The sequence below is a fragment of the Epinephelus fuscoguttatus genome, linkage group LG11 (assembly GCF_011397635.1).
Source record: "Epinephelus fuscoguttatus linkage group LG11, E.fuscoguttatus.final_Chr_v1".
NCBI classification, from domain to species: Eukaryota; Metazoa; Chordata; class Actinopteri; order Perciformes; family Serranidae; genus Epinephelus; species Epinephelus fuscoguttatus.
In genome coordinates, this window is record NC_064762.1 from 18,667,241 (window position 1) to 18,679,293 (window position 12,053).

Sequence of the window (12,053 nt, forward strand, 5' to 3'; positions counted from 1 at the left end):
TCTCTATGCAGGCGCATAGTTGAGAGAGAACAAAGAATAATGCACAAACTCAACTGTTTAAATATTAATGTGCATCTGCTGCCATGACAAGAACAAATGTTGGAATTTAATATAACAGCCACCTGGGACTGCAAATGCAAGCTAGACGATTTATACAAACGTCAGATAATCTTTTTCTACAGTATCTCTTTTTTTAGACTGTACAAAAGTGTCCCACCTTGTATCTCTGACACTTTTCCTCTGCCTGCTGGATGCTGACGGCTTTAGCTGTAGTGAACATGGCCATCTTGCCCTCTGCGTCATTCATCTGTTCAACTAGCATCTCTTTCTCGTGTTGGAAGGAGGTCCATAACACTGCACAACTGAAAACATTATACAAATTACAGATTACTACTGAGGGGGATTTACTATTAAAATATGCATCATACAGCCTGCACATGCCAGCTGTGTATACATATATTACCTGGCTCCCCATTAACATTACTACACACCTCTGAAGCACATCTCTGTAAGTATCCAGGTGCTGTTTGACTTCTGTGTTTCTCAGCAACACTGCCTCAACTTTTTTTCGAAGTTCGCCCATCGCTCCTGCTTCCATAAAATCTTCCAGCAGAGGATCCAAAGTCCTCAGCTCCTCTAAACCAGCTGTGAAGTTCTTTTCCTGGGCTGAAATGTCTTCCAGGTCCTGCGCACAATCTGTCTGGTTCTCTAGATCCACCCCCAAGCTGGCCCTCTGGAGGACAGCAGCAGCAGAGTCCAGACATTTCTGCATAGACTGCAGAGATAAGTGGTGCCTCTGGACCAGGGAAAGGGTTTGATCCACAGCCAGCTAGAAGACGTAGAAGGTGATTTCATTAACTTTTGGTGATTTCTAGGTGAATTTCTCCACACAGATTAAGTTAGGAATGCATGCCTTTATCATTACAACAAGCATGATCCTGTCCTGTGTTGGGGTAAATACTCAAAAATAAATACATATTATACATCACTCCTTAGTCTCACAAAAAGTAATCATTACTTTACTAAACGTTTATTACACTTCTAACTACATTACTGTACTGTAATGACATTGCCTAATACATATTGTCATGTAATTGCCAGTTAACAATATAACGCTAAACCTTACATTTGAACACATATCCGCACAAATCTCTATCCTTATCAGGAGGACATACACAAGATCTTTCTTCAGTGCTCTTTAATTCAGCAATGCCACAAAGTCTTCAGTGGAATTGGAAAAAAAAACCCACCCAAAGAGCACTTGGCTGAAAAATGACATGGCGAGAAAAAGGCCTCACTGCAGCACTGGCAGTCGGCTATAACTGCCTTAAAACAAAACTTCGATCAATATATAAAAAAATTTAAAAGAGACTGGCCTTCCTAACACTTCGTAGTACAAACATTAATTACATCAAAATTATATATATATATATATGGCCATATTTCATTTTATTTGTTTAAAGCTTTCTCTCAAAATGGCAAAGGTCAAAATTCTCCTCAGTGGGAAATCAAATGCCTATTATTTGCACATTTTCTCTGCAAAACTCTACTGATTTAAGATAGTTCTGCCATTTCATTGTAACTATTACTTATTATTCAACATAATAGAATCTTTGGGATATGGTACTTAAACACATTAAATCCCCACAACAGTTATACATTAATAATAATGTAAGTACTTATTCAAACTTCATGGAATCTCTTGAATTGTCCTTTAAATATTTCAGCTTCCCTGTGCCTATTAATATTGATGGTATGGGCAGACAAGAGATGGAAAAATAATATTTAGTAGGTTCCAACCAATAAATGATGGAATGGATTCATGAGGAGTTCAGGATATTGACTATATCGGCTAAGGCGATAATTGATCAGATTTATATCAATTAGAAACATAAAGCGATAGAAAATGTCTCCATGAGTGTTATTTCTGAATTATAATGTACACATACCTGTTTTTTGCTAATTCCTTGTTGCACTTCAGCTTCCAGCTTTGCCATCTCCTGTAGTTTCTCTTCTATGTGGGCAGGAACAGGTTTTTTTCTACTACAATACCTTTGCTTCTCTCTGCTCCCCAAAGCATCCCCTATCCTAAATCTACTTTTCACTTCCTCTTCCACGATCTTCAGTTTCCGCACTTCTTCATACACCCTCTCGATTTTGACCTCTGACAGGGCCAACGGCTCTTCCAATTTGACCTTGATAGTCCGCAGCCATTCCAACATTTTCACAGTCTCTTTTGTGAAATCTTCATTCTTTGTCACCTTCTTTTCATTTTCATCAACACAACATTTTACTTCACACCGTAAAGACTGCAATGATTCAAGCTGCAGTGTAGTTTCCTGAAAGGCAGCGGGATCAAACTTCAGGCCAAGGCCCTTAGTTTGTTGGTTACATTCTTCAACTTGAGAGCTCACACAGTCCAGACTCTCAAGCAGTAAATAAAGGCTTGTGATTCTATCCATGGCACCGATTTCTGCGTCTGACTTCAGTCTGACCAGTTTCTCTTTCACAGACTTAAACTCTGAGTCCAACTTGGCGGATACTCTGTTGTGTTCAACCAGTGTTTTCAAGCAATCATTCAAGTGCTTAATTTTCTCATCGTTTGTCTTTTTCAGCGTGTTGTGGAGATCGACCAGCTGCTGTGTCTCCTCCGCTCTGTATTGCTGACCCCTACTGAGAAACCCCTCATTTTTGCCATGCAGTTCTCTCACAGCAGGGCTAATATGGAATAAACTTTCATTAATACTTCTGTATTCATTAATTAGACGAGCAAGCTCCTCATCTCTAATACTGATAGTCTGCTTCTCCAGATTGTCAAACTGCTCCTGAAGCTCCTCCAGTGCATTACGAGTGATATCAAAGAAAGTGCTGAACTCTTTTCGCTCTAAGATTATTTGTTGGACTCTGTCTTTTTTCTCTTTGGCTAGAGCTAGGATGGCGTTGTACTGCTGAGGCAGGGCATTGAGCCTCTCATCTAGGTAGCAATGATCAATCTCGTTCAGAGTGGGGAGGATCTCCTGCCCTATTCTTTGGACAATGAGAAGAAGGTTCTCGTACTCTGAAGCTTGTTCTAGGACATTCTGAAAATTAGACAATTGTGTTTGCAACTCCGAGCTATCGTCAATGTTGCTTAGATTGATCTCAGGGAAGGTGATGGCGTCTGCTTGTCTCAACCAGTGGCAAGTCTTATCCAGGTCAACCTGGAAGTACTTCCTGGAGGTCAAGGCTTTCTCTAAGTCTGTGAGACGCTGTGTCGTCCTCTGCAGGGCGGTTTCAAACACTGACTGCAGATTCTCCAGTCTGGCCAGTGTTTCTGCTCTTTCTTTGTCACTGGCATCTCTCTCTAGCTCTCGCCCTTGTACCCAGAGAGATGCCAGCTCTCTCTGGTATGCTCGTAAACCACTCTGGACACCCCGACAAGCAGCAACCTGTTTGGCTAGGTCCTCAGGGAGAAGTGCTATGTGGTCATCTATCAAAGCCCTCCTCTCCTGTTGCTGTACCCAAGACAGTGCTCTCCCCAGGCCTTGAAGGAACTGTGTTCTCTCTGTAAAGGCCTAGAAAGGAAGAACAGACATTTATTTTCTAATAAAGGTTGAACAGCTTAAAAAGATGTAGCTTTTTTTTTTACAAACCAGAAACCATGGATTACCAGAACCATCTGGAATCATGGACCATTATGAAGCACGAGCCAATGATGTAAGAAGACGAAAAAGGACTAAATCACAGTGCACAACTCAATTAAGCTGATGGGTTCACATTTCACTGGAGTTGCACTATGTATAAATTTCATGTGACAAATAAATAATGATGATGATAGCAACTAAATGGCAACCCACAGGGCTGAAAAAAATGGAGTCAATGCAGAAGTGCCAAAAACTTGCAGTCCCTCCATTGGCCACTTCAGGCTGGCTCCAAAAGTGAATTCAATTCTCATGGACCCCCATGTAAAAATGCCAGACTTTATAGCAGAAATAAACATGGTTTAACATTAGTTTTTAGTAAAGCTTAAAGTTATGCATAATCAGTGGTGTGGCTGGTTTAATGACAGGTAGGTGACATCTGTTTACAAGTCGCTACTACAACGACAACATTGGTTACTTAACATAAGCAAGGCGTAACCCCAGATTCACAGATAATACAGTAGCTGTAGCTGTAGCTATTTCATTGTGTTTTCAGTTCATGAAAGCTAATTGTAACATTTTGGTTGCCTAGAAATGATGTATAAAAATTGGTTGTGCTAAAAGACCCTCGAACGAGTTGGATGTTCAGCTTTTCTAGTAACTACATTTTGTTATAATGATTTTAAGCCATTTTCAATCGTAAAATTTAGCATTAGTATTATCACAGCTAACCTTAAATGCAATGTTCTGACCAAGCTAGCAGCTAGTGTTAGGGCTAGTTCCACCCTCTCTTTCAAATATGGTCACTTTTTCAAAATACTAAACTAGCTTCAAAACGGGAGTCAACAAACCAATAGGTGATGTGAAAGTGGCTGCGTTCATTATTGTATGCAGTCTATGGTAACAACATGTGGTTATCTGACAGTCAGTTTTTTGGATCACCTGGTTTCTTGTTACTACCAGACTATCAGAAGAAAGTTAGGTCCTTTAGGACATCATTAAAATTCTACTTGCATCCAATACAAAAATCCAGCTGTTTACCTTGCTGAGGTACTTCCTCCTTTGGGCCACCCGAGCCCCCAGAGTCTCCACTTCAGTCTGGGCTTGTTCAACGAGCTCCTGCAGGAATCTCTTCTCACTCAGCCCCAGTCTGGAAGCCACAGCCTGTGCCTCGCTCACTGCCTGACCCAGCAGCTGCTGACGGGCCTCCAGCTCCACGCACACACTCAGGTGGTCAAACAAGAAACTCTGGGCCAGATCAGGGGGTGGGCTGGTTTTCAGCGCAGAGGTAAAAGCAGGCCGCTGCTCCTCCACCCACTCCCGGGCATCCCTCAGCTGGGTTTCAACACGAGCAAGATCCTCTAGTGTCTGTGCAGAGTCCTGGATCTTCTGTTGAATCAGGGTTTCAAGCTGAGCCCAGCGCTGCTCTAGATGACCAACCTAGTGAAAAGCAGAACACCATATAAAACTAGACCCAGTACTTATGTGCTATATCAAAGTTTTCCCGCTTAAGTTGCAGCTGAAGAACTACGAGAATGGAGCTCTACCTGTTGCTTGACCAGCTCCTTGTCTAGCAGGCTAAGTCGAGGGAGGATAGCTTGTTTCTGGTCTCTGAGGTCTTCTAGGGTTGCTCTTTGCTCCTCTAGGTCACTGGAGAGCTTCCTCAAAGCCTCTAGATGCTCACTTGTACTCTCTGTGTCAGCCCTGGGTACACACAGGCACAGGTTGAAGAAAATCAGGTCTATACAGTAGTATAGTAATAAAAGATATACAGTAATTGTATTGGTTGAAATAAAGAGAGAGCAATGATAGTAACACCAGAGGAAATTAGTGTATCTATAGTAAATACTGTATATAGAGCCTTGTCAATAACTTAGTACATTTTTTTGGAAATTAATGTTCACTATGTGTAAAATTTTACACAAAAATGAAACATCACAGCCTCCAAAGAAAAGCTTGATACCTGGCGAGGTAGTCCCATTCCCTGGAAACTTGGTGGAAGAGTTCCTCCACAGCAACAACAATCTCCTGGTACTCCCCGCTTCGCTGCATGTCCTCCCCCCGCTGAGACTCCAGCTCCTCTGCCCGCTGGCCCAGGTCCATCCAGCTTCTCCTCAGTCTTCTTATCTCCTCCAGGGCAGGAGAGACCTGTCCGTCTGTCAGCCTACCAACAGCTTCATTTAAATGGGTTACCTCAGACTGTCTCTCCCTAATCTGCAGAAGGAATTCCTGTAAGAAAGATAATGGATTTTCACTGTCACACTGAACTTGAGTTTGAGTTTAACTACTTCTACAAATTTTACAACAAAAGAGTGTTGTTGTACGATAAAATAATAAAACAAAAAAACATTGATCATTGATCATTAGCATACAAACACAGACCTGTGCTTTGTCCAGCTGGTTCTGTGCAATCTTGGGCTCCAGCTCCGCAGGTCTTCTGATGAGGTTCTGAAGTTGCTGCTCTGTCTCTCTCAGCTGAACCTCCAGATCTGCCTTCTGCTCCTCAACGTCCCTCCAGCTGTCTGCGACCTCCTCACAGAGTAGCATACGCTCTTCAATCTAGACACAAAATTAATTCTTTCATCAAGTATTGTGTTAAACAATATATTCATTTTTTTAAATTTAGGCTTGTCATAATAATAATCTCAAACCTTTTCATTTAAAGTTATAGTTGGTAATCCTGTTCTTGTTATACTGGGTGAAATGATCCTTCCATCCTGAGAGTAGTCAATACATAATGTGTTCAGAAAAAGGAATAAAAAAAAAATCAGACCTCTGTGGCAGCTGCAGGCCTGTAAAAACTCTGACCAATCCCTGCTATTCGGTGCGAATGGAAAGATCTAATCAGATGCCTTCATGTCTAGTCCTGCCCGAGCCCCCCTCCATCCCTCCCTCCCTCCTCCCTGCGTGCACTCATCACGTGTCACTGCTGCTGGAAATATTCAGCACACTCCTCAGCAGAAATACTGTGTTAGCAGGAGTTTCCTGAACAATGGCAGAGAAAATGCAGCCAAAAGTACCACTTCCAGTGTTACTTGTAACGGCTCGCCCCGCTAAACAGGCTGAGAAAAGAAAGTCAGAGGCAGAAAAGGCTGCGATGAAAAAGGCTTTGGATAAAGCGAGAGGACAAACCAGACGTCAACATCGGTGCAGCTTTTGAACGGTGGAGACAACTGAGGGAGCTGAAGGGCCTGAAAAGTGATGCAGAGGTTGCTGTCTTTTTGTTGGACAGGTAATATTTGTTTGCTTCAGGGGGAACTGTTATTTTACTCGGCTCTCCTCTGCCCTGCTGACTTCTACTGCAGTGCAGGATGGGCGTTCAAGTTTGTGGGGCCGTGGCTTTGGACGGAGCACTGACGGGAGGGGGAGGAGGGGGTGGAGCTGAGAGGAGGTGCCGCTTTCAAATCTTGCTAGCTCTCTAACATTACCAACTATAGCTTTAAATAAATGTCTGTTAAGTCATTATCTATCATCGAAGAAGGTAACATAATGATGATCGAGCCTATAGCCCACTGATAGAAAGAGTTGTAATAATTATATATTTGCAGTATGATAAACCGAGTGCAGAGTGTAACAGTTTGCAGGAAAATGGTGTATTAATCAAATGCTAATGCAAACCAAATGTTTCCTACCTTTGCAGCTTCACATTAAAAGCATTCAACTAGCAAAACACAGGCTGACTTTTATTTTGAAACTGTCAGGAAATGCAATATGTTTTTCATTGAGCTTAGCAGTTTGCACTATAGTTCAGTCCTTTTTGGGTTCTGTTGTGAGCAGCACACCAGTTTGAAATATTGCAGGGAGCAATAAAACAACAAGGAGCAGCCACAGTCAGCTGTTAAATGAAGCGCTGTAGGCGACAGGCTGCACACCTCCAACTTAGCGAGGTAACCAACTCCTTTCACTACCCTGCTATCCATAGACTCATGTCATGTGCAGCATGTAATCAGATCACAGTTGCTCACAGAATGATGGGAAAAGGCCAATCATTGCCCGACTTCTTTATTAAAATGACAATGGTTTGATTTGCTGCTCGCAGAACTCTGTGCCCTGTAGTATTAAGCCACATTTGCTGTTACTACGGTAACTACAGGTGTCACCAAATCAACCGGGACTTAAATCAAGATTGCCACTTTAAAGCCAACTGACCTGCAATTTGACCTGCTGGATAGCTGCTGCCGTCCCTCTGACCCTCGGCTCGGACAGGTCACATGCTGAACACACAAGCTGGAGGTAAGTGCTGGCCTGTTCCTGTAGAGCACGCTCCTGCTTCACCTGCCAAAAAAGGAGCATGTTAATGATTCTATGGTTTTATTGACTGATCAGTGATCATATTTCTTTAGGACAATCTGCATGTTACAATTACTTTTCCTGCATTTTGCTTCCCAAACCAAAAACATACAATAAAGCAAACTGCCCATGAAACTCCTATATGACAGCCATGCATATTAATACTATTAACTCAGATATTCAAAATTTCAAGGGGCAACACTACATTTAAAAGGGATCAAAGCAAGCAACTTATCAGTCATGATGTCCTTGCAAAATACCAAACTCCTTGATTTTTTAGGAGTGGGCAGTGGCTTTCTGACCTGCTGTAGAGCCTCCTCCAGGCTGAGAGGAGGATGTGCAGGAGGCTCTGGTTCCTCTGAGACAGAAGTCAACCAGGTCTGGCACTGCTTCAGTGTGTCTTGGAGACTCACATGTCTTTGCAACTCATGGTCCAGACTCTGATACACCTGTGAGACACAAGCAGATAGTGATGAACGTCTGGAATTGAACACACACAAAAAATGTCCACTAACAAAATTAAAGCAGACACATGCAATAAGACACATATACAGTGGAACAAACTGTAAATGCTGTAGGTTAAGACGGCTAGGCTGCCAAGCTCTGAAGCAAGTATAGCATGGCCAAACAAAAAGAAACATTAAATGATAAAACCCGAACAAGTAGACAGTTATGCGGTGTTGTATTTGACAGGTGTTGAATGTGGAGGCGTCCATGCCCTCCAGGGGAGAGTGAAACAGCAAGGTCTGATTGACAGTGTTAATATGAGAGCCCGAAAGAGAGAAAGAAGGGGGGCACGTTTTGGCAAACCGCCCAGTGTATTTGGCAAAGGCTAGAAGGTTGGCATGGTGGCAAGTGGCAGGCAGGATATTAGAGCTGTGTTGTGCTGGGACACAGTTGGCAGCCATCGTAACACTGGAGGCGCAGTTGTAGAGAAGCCAGCAGTGTAGTGGTAAAGTGTGGCTGCATCACACAATGCCAGATTGGATGTGCAAGTGCTGGTGGAGGTGGTGTCTTGGGAGGTGAGCTATGATGACAGAGTAGAGGTTGCCAAAATGACAGAGTGGGCCTGGATTAGAGGGCTCGCCAGATCTACTGAATAGTGGTGTGTGACCATTTTTGGCTCAGGCATGAAAAAGTAGAGTTGACAGGGGATATGCAGAGATTAATATGGGGAGATTGAGTTAGTGATTTTGGCTGGTGGGGTCTGTCTGAGCATGGCTGCTGTTGAGCTCCACTTTGGCAGCCTTAATTGGTGGTGCCCTCTACACTGGCAGTGAAGGGCTGTCTTGAGAGATGGGTTTAAGTGTCAGAATGGGTTAGGATTAAGAGGATGCCGAGGCCGTTAGAATATTAATAGCACTGATCTGTAGAACGTGTGTGTCTGTGCCTGTATGTGTGGTCACATCCATGGATGCATGTGTAAAATGTGCGTGCATCCAATCCACTGATATATCTTACATTATAAATGTGTGAGAACCATTTCACTACTTTAAACACAGAATACATCTCAGTTTCCCATCCTTCCGTCCTCCTCCTCCTCCTCCTCCTCCTCCTCTGCCTCCTCCTTCGCATCCCCTCCTTCCCTCTTTCCATCTCCTCCTCCTCACTCACTCTCTGTGCTGTGCTACAGATGGCAGAGTAGCTGTCTCTGGTGCCTTGCTGGTGAGCCTGGACCTGCTGTCTCAGCCTGCTCTGCACACGGTCACTGCAGCCTTGTACCAGGTGGTCTCCTCGCTCCTTCAAGCCTGCCAAGCGATCCTCAAATCCTGCTATTTCCTCCATGATGGCCTGTGGAGGACAAAGTACCAGTGTAGGATCATGTTAGAGAGAGTCTCAAGTGGACATGAATTACAGAGTCTGTCTACTCGTCAATGACATGGGAGGTCAAAGCAGACTGATACCACACAGTGAGGTCTCACAGCATTACACAGGCCTGAATGGATGAACTTGAAAGAAGATTATTATGGATTATGGGTTAAATCGTTATGTTAACCAACATAATTTTCCAGAAAAGCATTATGTCACACTTTTGCTTTAAGTCACTGATTTTACCACGTGTGGTTGTAATTAAGTACAGTCATGTAAAACTGAGAAAACTATGCTAAAACTTAGGCACTGATAACATTATTAAAGGCAGAAGAAGAACTCATACCAATAGTTAATAACTTACAACAATATTGTATTATTCAAGTTCTCCAGGATTGGTTGTATAGTAATATTTATTGAGCAAAACCGTAACAGCTGAGGTGAAATCATGCAGTCACCGAAACATACAGAGGTACTTTTTATTAAATGTAAAAGGTGCTCATTCATTTTAATGACGCCAACAGTTAGACAGCACTTCAATCCAATAATTCAGCAAATACAGGGGAGTAACGAGTTACAAGTACAAGCAAAAAATTGTTTTTTAAGGAGTGATTACTTGTCATGTACTTTTCACGTTACCCACTTTTGATTTCACTGCATTTGCCATTTATACTTTCAGTACAACTGATTAGTTTAAATTAATTACAGAATAATCCAGTGGTTTTTTAAACTTTTTGTGACCAAGGCACACCAAAGTTCAAGCCAAAATCTCAAGGCAAACGTATTTATGTATGTGTATGTGTGTATTTATACATGTCCACAAAAGACTTTCTAACGTGTTATCACTCTTATTGTGACATAAATGTCTGTTTTTATTTACTGATATCAAATAACAGCTGACAACCAACTATAACTCATGAAAATATTTATTAACAAAATGATTCAAGAATTCATTTGAAACTTTTTAAAATGACATCAAAGCACTATTAACACATATATTTATACAGGAAATAATGTAAGATAATGTGATGTGTCACATACTTATAATTTCCATGTGCGATCAGCAACAAATGGGTTCCTGTGAAGGTTTTTTTAAATTAAATTATAATTAACCACATGTTCTAGGTAGAGTTTGCCTCTTTATCAGGAAATGAGTGTGTACAATATACTGATACAGTCAATTACAAATTCAGTCATAATGTTTTGTATAGGCCCAGCTGAATATTGCAATAATAATGTGTGGTTTTCACAAAATCCCAACAGCACACTTGGAGTGGCATCACGGTAAACCAGTGTGCTGCAGCACACCATTTGAAAACCACTGGATTAATCAATGGGTGAGTTTGTAAATCCAATCTGACGCCCTACACAAAAATAAGAGTGCTGTTTTTTCAAGAAATAGGGAGTTCTATTTCTATATGAATTACAGACTGTTAGTTGAAGTACATTCTCTGTGCTAAGTGCTCTGCTACTCTGAGAGTGTGGTGCTGTAAATCCAACAGCCACACCAAATTTATGAACAGTCCAGTTTGTGCCAGAGTTTGCTTATAATTTAACTCAAATAACATTTGAGTTTAATTATTAACACCCTAAAAGGAAAAAGAAAATTACTGTACTTTGAGTAATTTTTTAACCAGGTACTTATTTTACTTTTACTTAAATCATTTTTCATTGGAGTAATTGTACTTTCACTTTCGTATTAATTTAATCAGTACTCTACCCACCACTAAGCAAATGCTAAGCAGCTGAAGTCTGAGTATTTGGAGAGTCCTTCAGGATGAAAGTTTGCCAAAGTGAGCATTTTTGCTCCCTAATCAAGGCTCATTGCTTGAGCTCTATCATATGCTACAAACTCTGTGAACAACACCAGAAAAAAAAAAAAAAAAAAAAAAAAAAAAAAATATCAAGAAATGTGATTGGTCACCTTGTGTCTGGCCAGCTGTTGAGTGGCTGCCTCCAGGCTGCCACCCACAGTTGGATCAGGGGTCACCATCCTGCTGGACATCTGGAGCAGCCAGCGCTCCACTTCCTGGAGCTCGTTGTGGTAAGCTTCCTGTTCTTTCACCTGGCCTTCCAGATTCTCCACATGGGCCTGGACCACATAATGCACACAATGTGAGCCATCACACACAATCAAATTATACTGATTACAAACAGCATGTGCAACAAATCATTACAACCACCTTCCTGAAGCAAAGTTACATGCCTCCTATCTATATCAGATTTATTCTAAAGACTAAAAAAAAAATCCTTCTTAAACCCGTCTTGTTTGTATTACCCAAGCGTTACATGTAATCAGTAGGTGTATTAAGGGATCGTATTCCTTGCTGCAAA

The 12,053-nt window shown here is 41.8% G+C and overlaps 1 protein-coding gene across 9 annotated transcripts in view; it reads right to left on the reverse strand.

The window, feature by feature from the left end:
* Positions 1 to 12,053, reverse strand: part of syne1a (spectrin repeat containing, nuclear envelope 1a) — a 178,630-nt gene that overhangs the window by 58,597 nt on the left and 107,980 nt on the right. For all 9 annotated transcript variants that reach the window (XM_049590339.1, XM_049590334.1, XM_049590342.1 and 6 more), the window contains 11 exons: positions 11,644 to 11,811; positions 9,525 to 9,701; positions 8,213 to 8,359; positions 7,770 to 7,895; positions 6,003 to 6,179; positions 5,584 to 5,849; positions 5,168 to 5,324; positions 4,662 to 5,060; positions 1,950 to 3,554; positions 492 to 829; positions 218 to 362 (listed from right to left, as the gene is read on the reverse strand). In XM_049590339.1, the coding sequence (XP_049446296.1) occupies positions 218 to 362; positions 492 to 829; positions 1,950 to 3,554; positions 4,662 to 5,060; positions 5,168 to 5,324; positions 5,584 to 5,849; positions 6,003 to 6,179; positions 7,770 to 7,895; positions 8,213 to 8,359; positions 9,525 to 9,701; positions 11,644 to 11,811 (3,705 nt within the window). The remainder of the gene's footprint in view (positions 1 to 217; positions 363 to 491; positions 830 to 1,949; positions 3,555 to 4,661; positions 5,061 to 5,167; positions 5,325 to 5,583; positions 5,850 to 6,002; positions 6,180 to 7,769; positions 7,896 to 8,212; positions 8,360 to 9,524; positions 9,702 to 11,643; positions 11,812 to 12,053) is intronic.